General features: G+C 34.8%; 1 protein-coding gene across 14 annotated transcripts in view; it reads left to right on the top strand.

Annotated features, from left to right (window-relative positions):
- The window catches only part of LOC127063916 (trace amine-associated receptor 9), a 61244-nt gene that overhangs the window by 41324 nt on the left and 3423 nt on the right, over positions 1 to 16497 (top strand). For 11 of the 14 annotated variants that reach the window (XR_007781530.1, XM_050994230.1, XM_050994231.1 and 8 more), the window contains 5 exons: positions 1665 to 1819; positions 2370 to 2517; positions 13043 to 13297; positions 15255 to 15354; positions 16268 to 16391. Coding sequence is in view for 13 of the 14 variants with exons in the window: in XM_050994230.1 (XP_050850187.1) it covers positions 1665 to 1819; positions 2370 to 2517; positions 13043 to 13297; positions 15255 to 15354; positions 16268 to 16391 (782 nt within the window). In the remaining variant the exon portion in view is untranslated. Of the gene's footprint in view, positions 1 to 1664; positions 1820 to 2369; positions 2518 to 13042; positions 13298 to 15254; positions 15355 to 16267; positions 16397 to 16497 lie in introns of all 14 variants that reach the window. The other 3 variants (XM_050994236.1, XM_050994238.1, XM_050994235.1) reach the window with 2 other exon arrangements.

A 16497-nucleotide genomic window follows, 5' to 3' on the forward strand; every position in this document is an offset into this window, starting at 1 on the left:
TGAAATAGAAGCCTCTCACCTCTATTTCGATTGTAGGACTTTCTAGGACCTCTCACGAATCTTCTTCCTTTATCTTCCGATCGCGCAACGACGGTCCTTGCCACTGGTAAATTCGATCATCGCCTCGATCACTTCTTTATTTTTCTTTTTCTCTTTTCTTTCTCTCTCTCTCTCTCTTTCTCTTTCCTTCTCTTTCTCTCAACGAAGATTCGAGGAGCAAGGAAAGAAAGAAGTCGTGAAAATTTATAGAAATGAAAAGTACTTACCGATGAGATAAATATCTTTTCCGAAAAAAAAAAACAATTCCAAAGCAAATATTGAAATTGCAAAAGCGATTTGAATTTTCACGTGAAAGACGAAAGAAAGAAAACTTATCGGATCTCTTTCGAGTCTTTGATACGAAGAGATAAAAGAACGTTCATCAGTGAGAGAAAGAGACAGATGTAAACGTCTTGAAATGTTCCTCGAGTTCCTTCGCAGAGAAGAGAATATATCGGTGTGATACTTCCTTCCTTCCTTCCTTCCTTCCTTCCTTCCTTTCTTCATTCCGTTTGTTTGCGTTACATTCAGCCCGCATTTATCAAGAAATACTCTGCTTCGCACCTGTCCCGCATTAACTACAAAATCGCACGGTAACGCAGCCTTTGTCTTCGCCAACTTTGAATTACACGGGTTACAATGGCGTCTTTCTCTTGAGACATCTATACGTTTAAAGACTAAGTTGTATAAGATTTAATAAAAAAATTAAACAAAATATTAATTAAAGAAGAAAATATTTGAATTAATTTTAAGAATAAAAAAATCTTATTGAAGCTAGGAACGTGTGTTATAAAAATAGGATATAAGAGTAATAATGACGTAGAATTATTTTACTCAAATAATACGTATAATAATGTTGGCACATCCTGTGTATATCCATATGAGTGAAGATCTTGCAAAAGAGATACCATGTCGGAAAAAATAGGAAAAAGAAAGAAAGAGAGAAGAAGCAAGATAAGAGAGGAGAAAAGTTCTCGTACGTTCGGAAATCACGGGAGGTTCCCAAAAAATATCGGCTATCATTCGAACGAGGGCACCCTTCCAAAGGCGGTGGCTAGAGTCAATCGTCGTAATCTCGAAGACACTTAACACGTCGAGGAATCCGTGCTCGTAAAATCTATCGCCACGATAAAAGTAACTCGTCGGGAAAACTTACGATGGTTAACCGCAAAACCTTCGTAAGAGGCGGAACCATGATACCTTTTCCATTCGAAAGAATCGAAGAGTACGGTCGTATTTTGAATACCGAGTATTTTAAAATGTCTCGAGTCTCGAGAAGATGGTGCATAAGTATTCACTACTGAGAATGCTTAACAAATATGAAAAAATAGTATATTTAAAATTATATTGCACAAAATGTACATACGTATAGAACGTGTTTCATTTTAATCCTTAATGTACCTATGTCAATTTTGTCGAAGAAATGTATATTCCTTATTTACGATTAAAACGTGACACCTATACATTGTACACGTAAGTATCTTTATACATATGCATAAACTCGTAATTTAAATAAGATTAATGTACTTATTAACGCATCTATGTATATGTAACATAGATGACAGAACGTCGTTGTTAATAAAACGTGTGAGTGACGATTCTTGTGTGTGTGTGTGTTGACACAGTATTACATGCGGCAGGGTTGCGTGGCAGTGATGTCGACCACTTGGATAGCAAGCTTGGCGATTTTCGGCGCTTTGGTTCTCCCAAGGGGTGGCTACTACTTCAATGGCTCCGGCCTTCTCGCCTGTGATCCTTTCTTCGCTAGAGCCTCCCTTAGGTATCGCATTTGTAAAGGGATGTAAAGAAGTCAATAAGAGCCTTGCTTATTCACCGTTCCCTTCATCTTCCATCTGGCATCCGCTGGGGCCAATTACCGTCCGATTACGACGTTCTTCCTACGACGCTTCTTTCTTTCTCTTTGGTTTTTTTATTCGTCTTTTCCTCTCCCCCTCCCATTTCCCCTTCAATATATTTTCTCTCTTTTTCAAACACAGGCTTTTTAACAAATTTCATTTTCTGTGACGATCATTAATTTTGTCCCGTTTGTTTACTTCTATCCTTTTTATCTTTTTGATCTAAGCCAGATTCTTATTTTCTATCTTCACTTGATTAATGAACTTTATCATTTATTATGGTTCAATTAGATTTTTATTATATTGATTGTCTTTTTTTCTTGTCTGCAAATAGTTTGACTTCCTCTCTCTTTCTCTCTCTTTCTTTCTTTTACTATTTTTCTTATCATCAACATTGATCGCTTCATCGACGAATAAGGAGTCACGTATTTCTTCTCTCTACTTGTTTCCTCTTCTTCGTCTTCTTTTTTTTAGAATTCTCGCATGCTGCTGTTTCTACTTTCCAACGACAATGGTGTTGATGTACTGTTATGGCTCGGCGTTCCACGTTAATAAACTACGCCTGAAGAGGGTGGTCTGCGTTAACACGCCGGAGATCGTTAGCGGTGGCCACATAGAGAGGGTAAGTCGTGACATTGTCTACAATAGAAAACACAAAAAGTTGATAAACTCGTTTTCAAGAACGAACTCGACTTCGTAGGATTTCAAACAGTTTTCCTTTTTTTTTATTTGATGATTTTCTTTTTAATTATAGAAGCGTAAAACGTTAAAAATGAAACTTTCATCCTTATTATAAAATTAATTTCCCTTAATTTTCCTTCAGTTGTTTTTTCCATTTGATCATGTTCTCGTAGAAAAAAAGTTTCGTAGAAAAAAAAATTAAAAATCAATATAAATTGTATTTTTATTTCCTTTTCTACGTTGTCCCATCGAGTTTTCCCACTTGGTGTCCTTTGTGTTCGATCACGGTCAGATTTCTCTTGAGATCTACGTTTACATTTTTATGTAGGTACTTACTATTTTATATTTGGCACGTTTTTAAATAATAAAAAAAGAATGTATACACACGTGCACAAACAAACAGAATCAACGAGGGAAGGTGAACTTTTTGAAGCTTGGCTATGGTTTTTTATTACAGAGAACTTTTTGACGTTAAGCTCGCGTAAATTATCGTTCCATGAAAAATGGATTTTGTTCCTGCGATAATTTTAGCTAGGGATTAGTGTGTTGCGTTTTTCTATGTTCTTTTTTTTTACATTAACAAAACAAAACATCACGATCACGTTTTCATATTTTTATTTTTCTCTCTCTTCCTCTTTTTCTCTTTTCTTTTTTTCATAGGTAGTTATGAAAATTATGCGTTTATTAAAATTTGCGTATTACTTTGAAGTTAACAATGCAAGTTCGACGTATGCCGAGATAAAAAGCGTCACCTTTGATATGTACGAATAACGAGAGATAGTCTACCGACGAGAGGAGCTGAATTCGTTTTGATATGCGAACTAATTAGCATCTGCTGTGATTACACCTTTTTCATTTAATTACGATGTCTCTTCGTTTAAAAAGGGATGAGAAAATCGTGATCTATTTTCGGGGACTGTTGAACGGTTTATGAATCGACAAAAGTATTGAATAAAGGAGTAATTGTAGAAAAAAAAAAAAAAAGAGAGGGAGATGAAACGATGGCGAATGTTTTTAATTATTTGATATGGTTGTTTAATTAAAACAAAAGGAAAACAAACTCATGAGTAAATATCCCGCTTAACTCGTGGGATTTATAAGTAAATCTATGTATAATTTTTTTTTATACGTGCATACTTAAGCGCAATTAAACGTAGGCGTTCTATCTAGCGTCGTGTTGAAACTTCGTTCCCTGTATGAATATTCAATATCCAATCGACCGTTGTCGGTTTTATTAAAGGACACGATTTTTTTCAAATTTTACAGTCCGTCCGCCAGAATAAACAAAACTGATAGAAGGATCCCTAAAGGGTAGAAAGGGGGTGGGCGTTATGTAGAGGAGAAGCGAGAGGAAGAGGGAGCGCAAGAAATCGAATGTCGCTTCGAGCAGAGAGAAGATAATTTTATTTTTTGTTTCTTATTCCGTTTTCCTTTTTTCTTTTCTTTTTCTATATTTTATTCTACTCAATGAACACGGTAGTAAAAATGTCGATACGTTTTATCTGTGTTTTTCTTTTATCTGCATATTTCGTATATATAATTCGGAATACTCTAGGAATATATTTCGTGATCTCTTTACGTAGGCTCTTCAATATTCCAATAAAATCCTATCATTTTTGTTTCCTTCCCTCTCATAATTTTTAATAAAAAAATTGACTTTTCGTGGGGATTCGTTTTAACACGAATATTGAATAGAAAGAGAGGAACAAAAAAATAAAAAATGGAAGGAAAAAGGAGAGAAAGCAAAGTACTTACGTAACGACGAATTTTTTCTCTTCTAAATAAGTTTCTTTTCTCTTTTTTCCTCTTTTTCCTTTTTCTTTTGTTTCTAATTTATTCCCTCAAAAGCTTTCCCCGATATTTACCCCGAAGATTCAATAATTCCGTAAGCTCAACCTAGTTAATTAGTCCCTGCTAGACGAGTTGGACCGAAAATTTGGCACAAGGACCGTGCGAGAAACTTTCTCTCTTTCTCTTTCTCCCTCCCTCTTTCTCTGTTCCTTTATCTCTTAGAATCTGACCTCACCCTTTATAGTTTCCGGTAGTAGTAGAACACAAGCATCGGAATATGTTGGAAAGCATACTACCAGTTTCCATACACCACTACCACCATCACCATTACTATCACCATCACCAGGAGTAGTACCAGCACGCAAACAGCATGCTATCCAGGATGTGCGCCCTAGATTTCATAGCAAACAATATTTTTCTCTTCCAGCTTGTTCCGGCGGTCCGAGGAAATCGCATTTATCTTGACATTAGCCGGGACCTCATCTTCCTCTTCTCTTTTTCTTCTTCTTCTTCTTCTTTTCGTTCTTTTATTTTCTTTTTTTTTATTTTTTTATTTCTTGTCTTCCCTCTTTCCTTTTCTTTCTCTTTTATTTCCCATCTTTTTCGAGAACGAAGACGAGATCGAGAGAGAAAAAACAGAGACGGTCTTTGGTTCCTGCAGAGTATTCCGTTTCTCTGTCATATTCTTATTGCGTCTTTTTTCTTTTTTTATTTTTATTCTTTCTCTGCTTCTTCTTCTTCTCTCTCCCTTCCCCCCCCCCCCCCTCTTTCTCTCTCGTTTGTTCTCTCACTTTTGAGTAGTTTCTTATAATAGAGTCTTTTCTTTTTTTTTCATTTTTTTTCGAGATACTATAATATGCTTCAGAAGGAAAATATACTGACGAGACGTTAAGATGCTTAACTTTTTTCTCGTCTTTTAAAGAGTCATCACTGCGTAGCATTAATAAATCGGATTTTTCTTTTATGGCTTTAAGGGTAGATACAGTAATGGCAAGTAACTATATTTGTCGTAAAGATGAATTTTATGGTGGGAAAATAAATCATGTTCATTTATCTTTTTTTCAATTATAAATTAATATTATTGGAAGTACGTGCAGATAATTATCGAGACCATTCGTATATAATACTTTGATTTATTAAATAAATGATATATATTTAGGAGAAAGAGGGAGAGAGAGAGGAAAAGAGAAATAAAGGATATAGTGTAGGTATAAAGATAGAAAAGATATAGTAATCTTTCTGTCTTGATTCTTTAGCCGATTTCTAATTTTCTCTCGAGTAAATGAATTGTCGTAAAGAGAAACTAAGTTAAGTAAAAGCCTCTCGATTGCTCGCGTTACACGCGTGACTCGTTTTAACGTTGCCAGGATTCTAACGATTACGAGAACGAAGCGGAATATATCGAGAGAAAGAGAGAGAGAGAGAAGGAGAGAAAGTTAAAGGCGCATCAATTAAGTCGATCGAGACGATCCTTTCCATCTATGGGAAGTAATTTTCCCGCGGAAACTTTTGAAGTTTCACTCTTTTGATAAATTGCATCGGTTACTATAAATCTCAGGGAACAGTTTAGCTGCGATAAAAAAGTAATTCATCGGTGCAGAGTTGAGTGGATCGTATCGGTTATAAACGATCGAGGGTGTGATTGAAATACATACACTATTTTCCGATATGCACGGCTGTTACGTTCTTTGATCGATCCCTGCAAAAATTATTTAAAGTTAGTATCAGGTGTCAGCTAATTTCCTTTAAAAAAAAGAAAAAAAAAGAATACTCGTTAATACGAAAATAAAAATCGATAGGTATCAATTGAAAAGGCAAAAGCATAATAATCGTTGCTTTCATATTCTGAATTCATCAATATTTCATTCATTCATTTACACGTACACGTATACATAATTCATTAATAATATCAATGACGTGCACGCTCGTATAGATTGATTAAAAAGTACAAAAGAAGTCTACCTCACATTTATCATGCATCGTAGACGTTATTACACCGAACGGTCATATAGATCATATCGTAATGAATAATATTGTAATTTGAAAGAGGAAGAGAGAGAGAGTTATGAAAGTAAAAGATGTTTCATTACTGAATATGAGCTCGTTTTGCATTCTCTTAACTGTCCGTTATTGCGACCATTACCGGCGTTGTTCTTCGCATACAATCCTCGTTTTCGAATGGAACGCGATCGGTTCGATAATCGACCAAGAATAATGTCAGATCGTTAAATTCTCTCGTTTCGCCAAGTTCGTGTATTCTGGACGAATCGATATAAGATTTACAGATACAGGAAATGAGAGTTCGATGCACGATGCAGATTTAGTGGTATTAGAAAGGAGATAGATATAAAGTAAGGAAAGGGAATGTAAGGTAAGAGGAAACTATTTGAGAATTCTTGATAGAAACCATTTCCTTCTATCTCACGAGAATTCTTGATCTTTCCGAGTTTACAAACGTAATGAGAGAAGAATTTAAAGAATCTTAATAATTCGTAGAATCTCAGTGAATAAATCGTCTATATATATAATAATTAGCAGTGTATATATGATGTGATACAGTTTATGAATCCCACGGAAAATGTAATTAAACAATCTGCAATTTATAATATGCAATAAAATTTATAATGTATATCATATGGTCTATAATCAATATTATTATATAATATAATATTTCTCTCCAAGAGACCCTCGTTGCAATTCATCGTATGTTGTAAATAGTTCCAAAGTTTTGAATTATTATTATTATTATTGTTGTTGTTGTTGTTGTCGTTGTTGTTGTTGTTGTTATTATTATTATTATTATTATTATTATCATCATCATTATTATTATTATCATTATTATTATAATTGACAACATTTTCTAAATGGCTGCGCTTTTAAAACGCTAGATCAAGGCATTTTAAATGTCGTATTACCCTGTAAAGCCCTTATCGGTCGATCGAAGCGAGTAACGAGTTTAACGGTGGAATAAATTTTACCTAATAAATGGTTTAATTTGCCAGGAGAAGGGGGATGGAACAAAACGAAGCTTTCGAGCGATGTCCCAAATTGGTAGAAGAGAAAGAGAGAGAATAAAAAAGATAGAGAGGGAGAAAGAGAGAAAGAGAGGGATAGGAGATGGGGGAACTATGCCATTAGGAGTTCGGGATAAATCGTTGAAGGAAATTACGAGTGGGCGGGAAAACAAAGCGTCCACGACCATCGAGATCTTAAGGATTACGCCATGTTGAGATAGAGTCGAGCCTTTGATTATATCGAATTGTTAACGCTTTGCTTATCGATGTACGATAAGCTAATTTTATGGACGAATCGTTGTATTAGAATATTTATTCGTAAAATTGCATTAGTAATTAAATATCAAACTTCATACTAACCCAAAATTTATTATCATTAAATTTTCTTCATTAATTGTTCTCAATAATAAAAAAAAATATACATAATTATGTAAAAGATACGGTAGTAATTAACTTTCATGATTTTAAATAATAATAATAATAATAATAATAATAATAATAATAATATTTATTAAATAATAATATATAATTACAGTACATTTAAATAAAAATTACTTATGCAAAAATAAAAGATATATAATATATGATTACAGACTTCCTTTCGCGACGAGTACGTCTTAACGATCGAATTGAAATAAAAATGAATCGAAGCGAGGTATAAAAGAAAAAAAAATGTACATATTAAAAGACAAACAATGAACGACGTGCATATCAAGTCATGCGATTCCTCGTAAGGAACGAATTCTAATCTAAAATAAATAAATGTACGCTAAAATGGAATCGATCGGTTTAATCGAATCACATTCCCATGAAATATTAGTCGAAATATTTGTTCGATAACTATATTTTAGAAAGAAATATAATTAATGAAGATTCTTTTACTTATTTCCAACGAAACATTTTTTTCTTTTTTGCTATGTAAAATTTTCGTTAGCGAAGACTAGGATATTCAGGAACCACGATCGAGCACAACCATTTTTATCAATTTAGAACGTCGTCGTTATCGCGGCTTTATTCGCGGCGTTATAACGACGAATGGGAGAGCCAACGCGGGAGAGTCGAGAGAGAGAGAGAGAGAGAGAGAGAGAGAGAGAGAGAGAGAGATCGGAGTGCAACGAGCTTAATGACACATCCGGAAGTCGAGCGAGCATTTCCGTTGTCGTTCCCATCGTTGTCTCGTTGTTACGAGAGACAGGGAGAGAGAAAGAGAAAGAGAAAGAGCTATCCGGTCGATAAATATCACTCTCATCGCGTATCGAATTCGTTTCTCCGCGAATTTCAACGCTCGTTCGCCAACTAGGTGAAACGATCCTTGTAAAACGATGGGAACAAAAATGGAAGGAATATCTATGATAGTCCATTTTGAAATGGGCAATGCTAGTTCACAAGCGATAAATAATCGATATAGAAACGACGATATGTGTTATATCGAGAATTCATTCGATACGATCTACGCTCTCTCTACGTTCCTTCATTTTTCTTACTTTCCCGTTGGTGAAACTTTCGAAGACAGGACGGAAATACGCGTGAGATATCGAATGGCCTTCGATATCTTCTTTTCCTGTCTCTTTTTCTTTCTCTCTCTCTTTCTTTCTCTCTCTCTTTTTATTCCTCGCACTTCTAGTCTCAAGTTTTCTCGAACTTTCTCTCGGTTCTATCCCCTGGTCACTACAAAAATAGTTTGAAACAAACTCATCGAAAGGAAACTTTCTTCGCGTCCTTAGACACGCTTTGTTACCTTACCCCATATTTTTTGGTAAGGATTCAAACTTAATGGGCTATGTACTATCCGATATATATATATATATATATATATATATATATATATATATACATACACACACACACACACATACATGTGCAAAAAATACTTTCATAGGACGTCTCTCCCTTCCTTGAAGAAGAAGCAGAAGAAAAAAAAGATAGAAAGAAGAAGGGAAAATCATACCTTAATGGCATACATCACAGCGGGCAACTTATTTATAAGAAAATCGGCCGTATCTTCTTTCTTCTCTCTCTCTCTCTCTCTCTCTCTCTCTCTTTCTCTCTCTCTTTCTCTCCCCATTCTCCTTCCTCTTTCCTTTTATATTCCGCTTTCCGCCGTTCCACCACAGCTTCAATGTAGGTCAATGGATGCGGGAATGTCTTCTAAAGGTGTTTTCGAGGCCGCGGAAGCGTCGATGTATAAGATTTCATATATATATAGTGTTCAAAAGGGGAGGAAAAGGAAAAGAGAGAGAGAGAGAGAGAGAGAGGAAACTCGCCGTTCGCGTGCTTATCTTGGAAGATGTAAAAGGTTCGTTGTCATGTGCAAAGCTTCCAATGAAAGCTACTAAAGTGCGAGCATCCGTGTGAATTATGCATATAGTCGAGATTCGAGACATTTTTTATATGGCGGGTTAAAGTATCACTGCGTTCGACTATCATCACGATTTTCTATTGCTAACACGATATCGTTTTATTCTCTATCCTTTCGTATTATACAGTATGTTTGTTTTTGAATGTTATTGAAACTTTTTTATAGTTTTACGTATATGTCTGACTATTTTTACGTTTTACCACTAGAAAAATTTCTCCTTTTTTTTCCTTCTCTCTTTTCTCCTTTTCTTTCCGCGATCGTACGCGAAGCAAATACGTGTCTGACAGTTATTTGGATTTACTACTTTTAGATCGATTTGATGTTATGCATTCGCATATTTGACTATTTGTAAAATTTATTATTGGAAAAGTTGACAGGTATACCAAGTGTTTGGAAATATCGTATGTTTTGTTTTTCTTTTTAACGAATGATATTCTGTAGGGAGTTTTTATTCGATCGCAAAAATATTTTTCTATAATATCATAACTTCGACTTGTTCTTTTTCAATGTTTTATTGTTACAGCTCGTATCGATAATCAACAAATTGATGCATTTATTCTCAATTAAATTACTGAAAATGTAAAGTTAAAAGTCCTAGGGGTATCTACTATATTATAACGTATCATGCTACGGTAAGACTTACTAAACAAGTTATGTCGATGGAAATATATGAAAATACTTCGCTGAAACTTTCGCCTATCTCATGGCCGGAAGCTCGTTTCAGTCGATGTATCTACATACGTAGGATAGTAAGCGTCGATGTAGTACTTATACACTTTAAGCAAACTGCTCGAGGGCCATTTAATTTTGTGCGGAAAACCGAGAGAACGATAGCGAAAGTTAAGAAGTAAAATTTTCTAAAAGTCGCTTGCTTCCTTGCTTGCTTGCTTACTTGCTTGCTTGCAACGTAAAAAAAAAAAAAATAAATCGCAGGCATTTACAAATAACGAGACGTTTCGTTCTTCCAAAAGAAACGAAGAGAAAACTCTATTTAAAGAGTTTTTCCACGAAGTAAAGTCAAGTCCCGTTGTCGCCAATTTAATGACTTTCGACTCGTCGTTTATGAGACTTTGTTTATTTTTCTTACCCTTCCTCCTCCTCCTCCTCCTCCTCCCATAAAAGAGTTCGCGCATCTATTTGTTTCTCTCGCAGTACCGCCAACAGAGATAGTACTTCCAGTCTAGGGATTCTTCTCTTTCCGTAATAAAAATAGAAGACGAGAACGTGAACCGGGTTCCTCATTAAATTCTCTTACCATTTTCCAAAACATTCTAACTATCGTCATTTTCGAATAATTTCGAGAGGAACGGACTGGTTTAGAAAGGAATAACAATCGTTTCGGACTTTTTATTTTTCGTACGAACAAGATCATAGATAATATTATTGTTATTTGACAAATGCATTTTTGCATTTTTAAGGTAAAATAATAATCTGTTTCAATTTCTCGATCTAGTGGTACTGTTCGTTTTGAATACAAACCAACATTGGATATGACCACGAAGGCAGACAATTCTATAGTATAAAGTAAATCGTTGGACCGTCCATGATACGTGCTTGATACCTTGCTTGAATATTGCTTAGTTTTGGCTGGATACACAATGGTAAGAGGAGCTATATTATAACAATAAAGAAGTTTGAGCGAAACTAACAATCCCATGAAAATGGTTTGATCGATATTTTGATAAAATTTATTTATTTTCTTTTTTATCTTTTTAAATATTTTGAATAAATATAAAATGGATATATCGCTCGTAATTTTTAATGAATTACTTTCGTTTCTTGTTTTCTTGTTTTTTTTTTCTTTAGAATTTTTATTTTAATATAGACTATCGAAACGAATATCCTCGTTGCGAACGTAAATATATTTAATATGTAATCGCGGAAACATGCAAGAGAACTCGGCAATTTTCGGACGATAAATCGGATCGAAATGCAAATATTTCGACGGTAATAGTTTGTCCCGCGTTCTAAATTTCCAAAAGGATTGGGTATGCTAATGATCATTTGGTATGCGATAAACCGTCGTCTGAAATCGTCGTCGTAGTTTTCGCTACGTAGATTTTCTTCTAAACGTATTTTCTTTCTTACCTCCACGTGGAATAAAATGGTCTCTGGTAAACCGAGAGAATATTACAGAAGACAGATTTTTCGTATGTATGTTATAATAAAATATCGCGTGATACGGAGTAGAAATTTTTATAAAAATGTAATTAAATGAAGTGAGAAATTTATGGATCGAATGATCGATTATATCGAATCATCGTCATTCGCCAATGTAATTTAATTCTCTGGCTGAATTAATTCGATTGTTTCAATAAAGATTGAAATTTTCGAGTTCAGTTTAGTCGATTGATTTTACGAGCACGTTCTGAGTTTTCGAGAGTCCTTCTTACTTACATTGATCTCTCTTTACGTCGTACCTACCTCGATATTAAAGCTGGTAATCCTGTGAAGCTGAAGGGAAAAGGAGAGGCGTGAAAATCACCACGTCGAGATGACTGGACTCAACGAAATAGAAAGATAGGAGGATACGTGTGTAGGTCTGAGAAAAATAAAAAGGAAAGAGAGAGAGAGAGAGAGGCATATGGGACACGGTGATGTTCCCAAACGAGGAGGCTGGTAATCCCTTTACTACTGTAGGAGAAGGAGACTTTGACATTGACGAGCTTAGCGCTTAGAGACTTTTCTAACCGTGTCAAGCCGGCCTAAGAGAGACGGCTGTGTCGCGAGTCTTCCTCTCTCTCTCTCTCTCTCTCTCTCTCTCTCTCTCTCTTTCTCTCTGTCTCTCTCTCTCTATCTCTTTCTCTATCTCTATCTCTATCTCTATCTCTATCTCTATCTTCTCAAGGACGATCGGTCCGCAGACCTGATGGGTGGTGATCCATTCATTCCTCTAAAGCTCTTGGCAAGCGTGTTCGCGATCGAAGCCATAGGAGCGCCAGTTTAAAAAGGATCTTCTACTATATTGGCCCAATCCCTTCTTCCATCGGATATAGTTACGTTGAATTTACTATCGTAACCAAGTAAAGAAAAAGAAAAAACAAAAAAGAGAAAGAGAATTCTTAGTGAAATTAAACAAATTCATAAGAATACTTATCGATGATATCGATTTTATGATTTTCTTATAAAGTTCATCGAACTATTAACTCGAAATTCGTGCTACTTTCATTATGATTTTACATTTTCTTTTTTTTTTTTATCTATTCGAACGAATTTCATTTCTTTTGTTTTCCAAGGAGATTTATTGACATAAATATCATTGATATTTGATTTGACAAGAAAGTTCAATCAACGTGTTTCAGCTCGTCGCTCATGAAAGAAGATTGTCGACTTCGGCGTCGCGAACAATGGCCGCGATGAGCTTAGGATTCATCGTAATGGTCACGCCTTGGACGATTCAGGAAGTAGTCGCAGCTTGCACCGGAAGCAAGCCTCCGCCGTTCCTTGACTTTCTTGCCACGTGGCTAGCACTTTCCAACAGTTTTTGGAATCCATTTCTTTACTGGTTGCTCAACAATCACTTTCGACGTATATCGAGGGAGTTGCTTTATACGAAGGTACGATAACAAAAATAATATGTATGTATTTAATGATGAAATGATTTCAATTGAAAATTAATCATTATTCTTAATGAAAAAATTATTTTCTCTTCGAGATACTTAATATAATGTATTTATACTCTCGATCGATCAAGTTAAATGGCATACATTTTTATGGGAAAATTGTCTCCATAAATTAAAGTTAACTGAAACATAACGATCGAGGAGTATATTTATGGGATTAGGATTAACATATGGACTGCAAGTTTTCGCACGAGATATACGATCAGGTTTTGACATTCATTATAGTATTATTAAAAGAACTGCTACGTCGTATATTGAAATAGTAAAAGACTTTTATCGGATGCAGATATTTATTTTTGAAATTATAAGCGGTAGAAAAAGTGAGACGTTTTCCAATGGAAGTGAAACTACGATGAGAAACGATACTATTATCTTGGTGTGGTATACGTTAATGATTTTATGGATTAGTAGATTTTATCAATATTAATAGAAATTCTCTATTGTTCTCTCCCTTCGTAATAGTAAAATTCTATTAAAAGAGACGTCGACGTAAATCTACCGTGTTTCTCTCTTCTTTTCTTTTTTTAATTCTTTATGAATAAATTTTAATCGTATATTCGAATCGCATTAATTTATTATTATTTTTCTCTTCTTTTTTAATCGCAAAGTTATTGAAAATGTTTATAATAATATTGTTTGAAACCATTGTATGTGCACATATTAATTTATCAATTTTAAATATATAATTGTAAATGTGAATTCATTGAACATTTGTTGGATTTCGATCTGAATAATAGCGAAAAATAAATGCGATATCGTTCATGTGTACCGAAATTGTGGATGAGATTTTCATACAATATCAAAATAAGCTTATTCGATTTTTATCTTTCAACGAATTCGATCGATCGAATCGTGAAATAAAGTTTGCTTGGGGAAAATCTGTTACACGTGGTGTACCACGCGTAAACACGCGTCAATGCTTTTAAGCATGTCAAAAGTATTTTCTATTATTCTCGCTCTTTTATCATCGTTATTTTGAAAGAGAAGAAAACGTAAGAAAGTTGGAGTTGAAACAAACGTCTCGAAAATTCTTCCCGTTTTATTTCTCGAATAAAGAGAAAGAGAAATAAAGAGAGAGAAAGAAAAGAAACGAGAACAAACGTCGAAGGGAGAGAACTGAATAAACAAACATGAAAGACAAACAGAAGTTTAACTTCGACAGGAAGGAAATTCCTAGAGAATTTATTTAATCCGAAAGGGCGTTACCTTCGCTCGTTCACGATACATTTCGTGAGTTTAACGATTTAACGACAACCTTCTACGTTTTTCTACATCCTTTTCCTTTCGAATACAGTTCGGGAAATGAGGAAAAAACGAGAAACGTTCCTCTTGTATCCTGCCTCTTTCCTTTTCTCTTTCTCTCTTTCTCTCTTTTTCTCCATCCAACATTCAGGACAATGCATCTTCCCCTTTCGACTTTGCAGGCCATGAATTCCGAAACGGTCGTCCCCTCATCGTAAATCTTTCATCTTTGGAAACCGTGCACCCTCTCTCTTCTCTCTCTCTCTTTCTCAGTAACGTTGGTTCATACGGAGCCTACACGATCGTATCGCGTGTGGTGCTTGACAAGTGGTCTTGCGCCGTTTCACCAGCCGATTTATTTGTTCGCAAACGGATAAGAGAAAGAGAGAGAAAGAGAAAGAGAAAGATAGAGAGGAAAAGAGACAGACAGACAGATAGATGTCGATTGATTCTTGAAAAGCATCCTTCTCTGTTTTATCAGATAAGGAATGACATGTTCGTATAACCGAAAAGAAAGATAAGTTAACATGTAATGTGATTTATATGAAAGACATAGTCTATTTCTGCAGATTACCAACAGAATTATCGATAATAATTCGTCGATTGATTCATATGTTCATATTTTTATATTTTCTCCTTTTTCTTTTAGCTTCTTTGCAGATCAAAGCCGTTGGGACCGAAACAACATTGTTGTGCTACTAGTACCGGTGGCCTCGACGTTTGCAGTATCAGTGGAGTAGATTTGTCGGGTATGAGCTTATTATTTATTTATTTATTTATTTATTTATTTATATATTTATTTTTATCTTTTTTATTTTATTCGTCATCATGTAAATGCTTATCGTGAAAGTTTTCTTCGATAAAAAAGAGAGGAATAAGAAAGATGATAGAAAAACGTTTTGAATATTTCCGATCGTCGAGCTATAACCAATACCGATGTTATTAACAAAATATGTATGTATGTCGTGTCGATGCTCGCTATGGAAACAAAAAAAAAAGAGAAAAAAAAGAACTCGAGCGTCGTTGGTAAGAGCAGAGAGCTCGTTTACGCGAGCCGCGTTATTGATTCTCTCCTATACGCCTGGTCTATTTCCCGTAAAGTCACGTCCTCGTCGAGGACGTTAAAAAAAATTCAAAGGAATTTTACTACTTGATGAACATATTGGAAAAAGTCTTTCTCTTACGAGATAGTTCGATCGTAAGTAAAGAATCGCTAAATAGTCGTTTGTTAATATGTATGTAAATACTTGCATAAGTATATTGTAAACATAATTATTGATAAGAATTATCGAAAAGTTTTTATGTAAAAATACTTTCTACAATTGTCAGGGACAATACTGGTGTATAGTATCATTTCTTATAGAATCTTCGAAGTATAGTAATACTTAATATCAAATTCAAGTTTTTCGAGTAGAAAACACGATTAAGATATTAATACGAAGTTGCATTTCGATCATCTTTAATCCACAATGAGACGTTTATCAGAATTGACGAGAAAGTTTGAGTTAATTTTGTGACTTGCAATTGAACGAATGGTTCGTACAAATTGATAATAGTTTCGCGTGACCGCGTGGGAAGATGATCGAGCAACAAGTGTCATTGCATGGGAGAATGTAGATGCGTAACGTATATGCGTTTTATACAAAGCGACTTTTGTTTCAGGATTGGAACGTTGCTCAATGGATCGATGTTCTATGGCGAGATGTTCATCCTCATCTTTAGCCAATAATCCATCACCACTTCCATGGGAAACCGGACACATGATACGTGGTGACGTCACGCCCACGTGAGGTCCGTTAGATAATTATTAATAATATAGATTTGTGATTAGGAAAATCACTTAAGTTATGGTATAGTATATTTTTTTCCTTTTTTGACAATCTATAGTTCGA

Source organism: Vespula vulgaris, chromosome 5 (assembly GCF_905475345.1).
Source record: "Vespula vulgaris chromosome 5, iyVesVulg1.1, whole genome shotgun sequence".
In the NCBI taxonomy this organism is placed as follows: domain Eukaryota; kingdom Metazoa; phylum Arthropoda; class Insecta; order Hymenoptera; family Vespidae; genus Vespula; species Vespula vulgaris.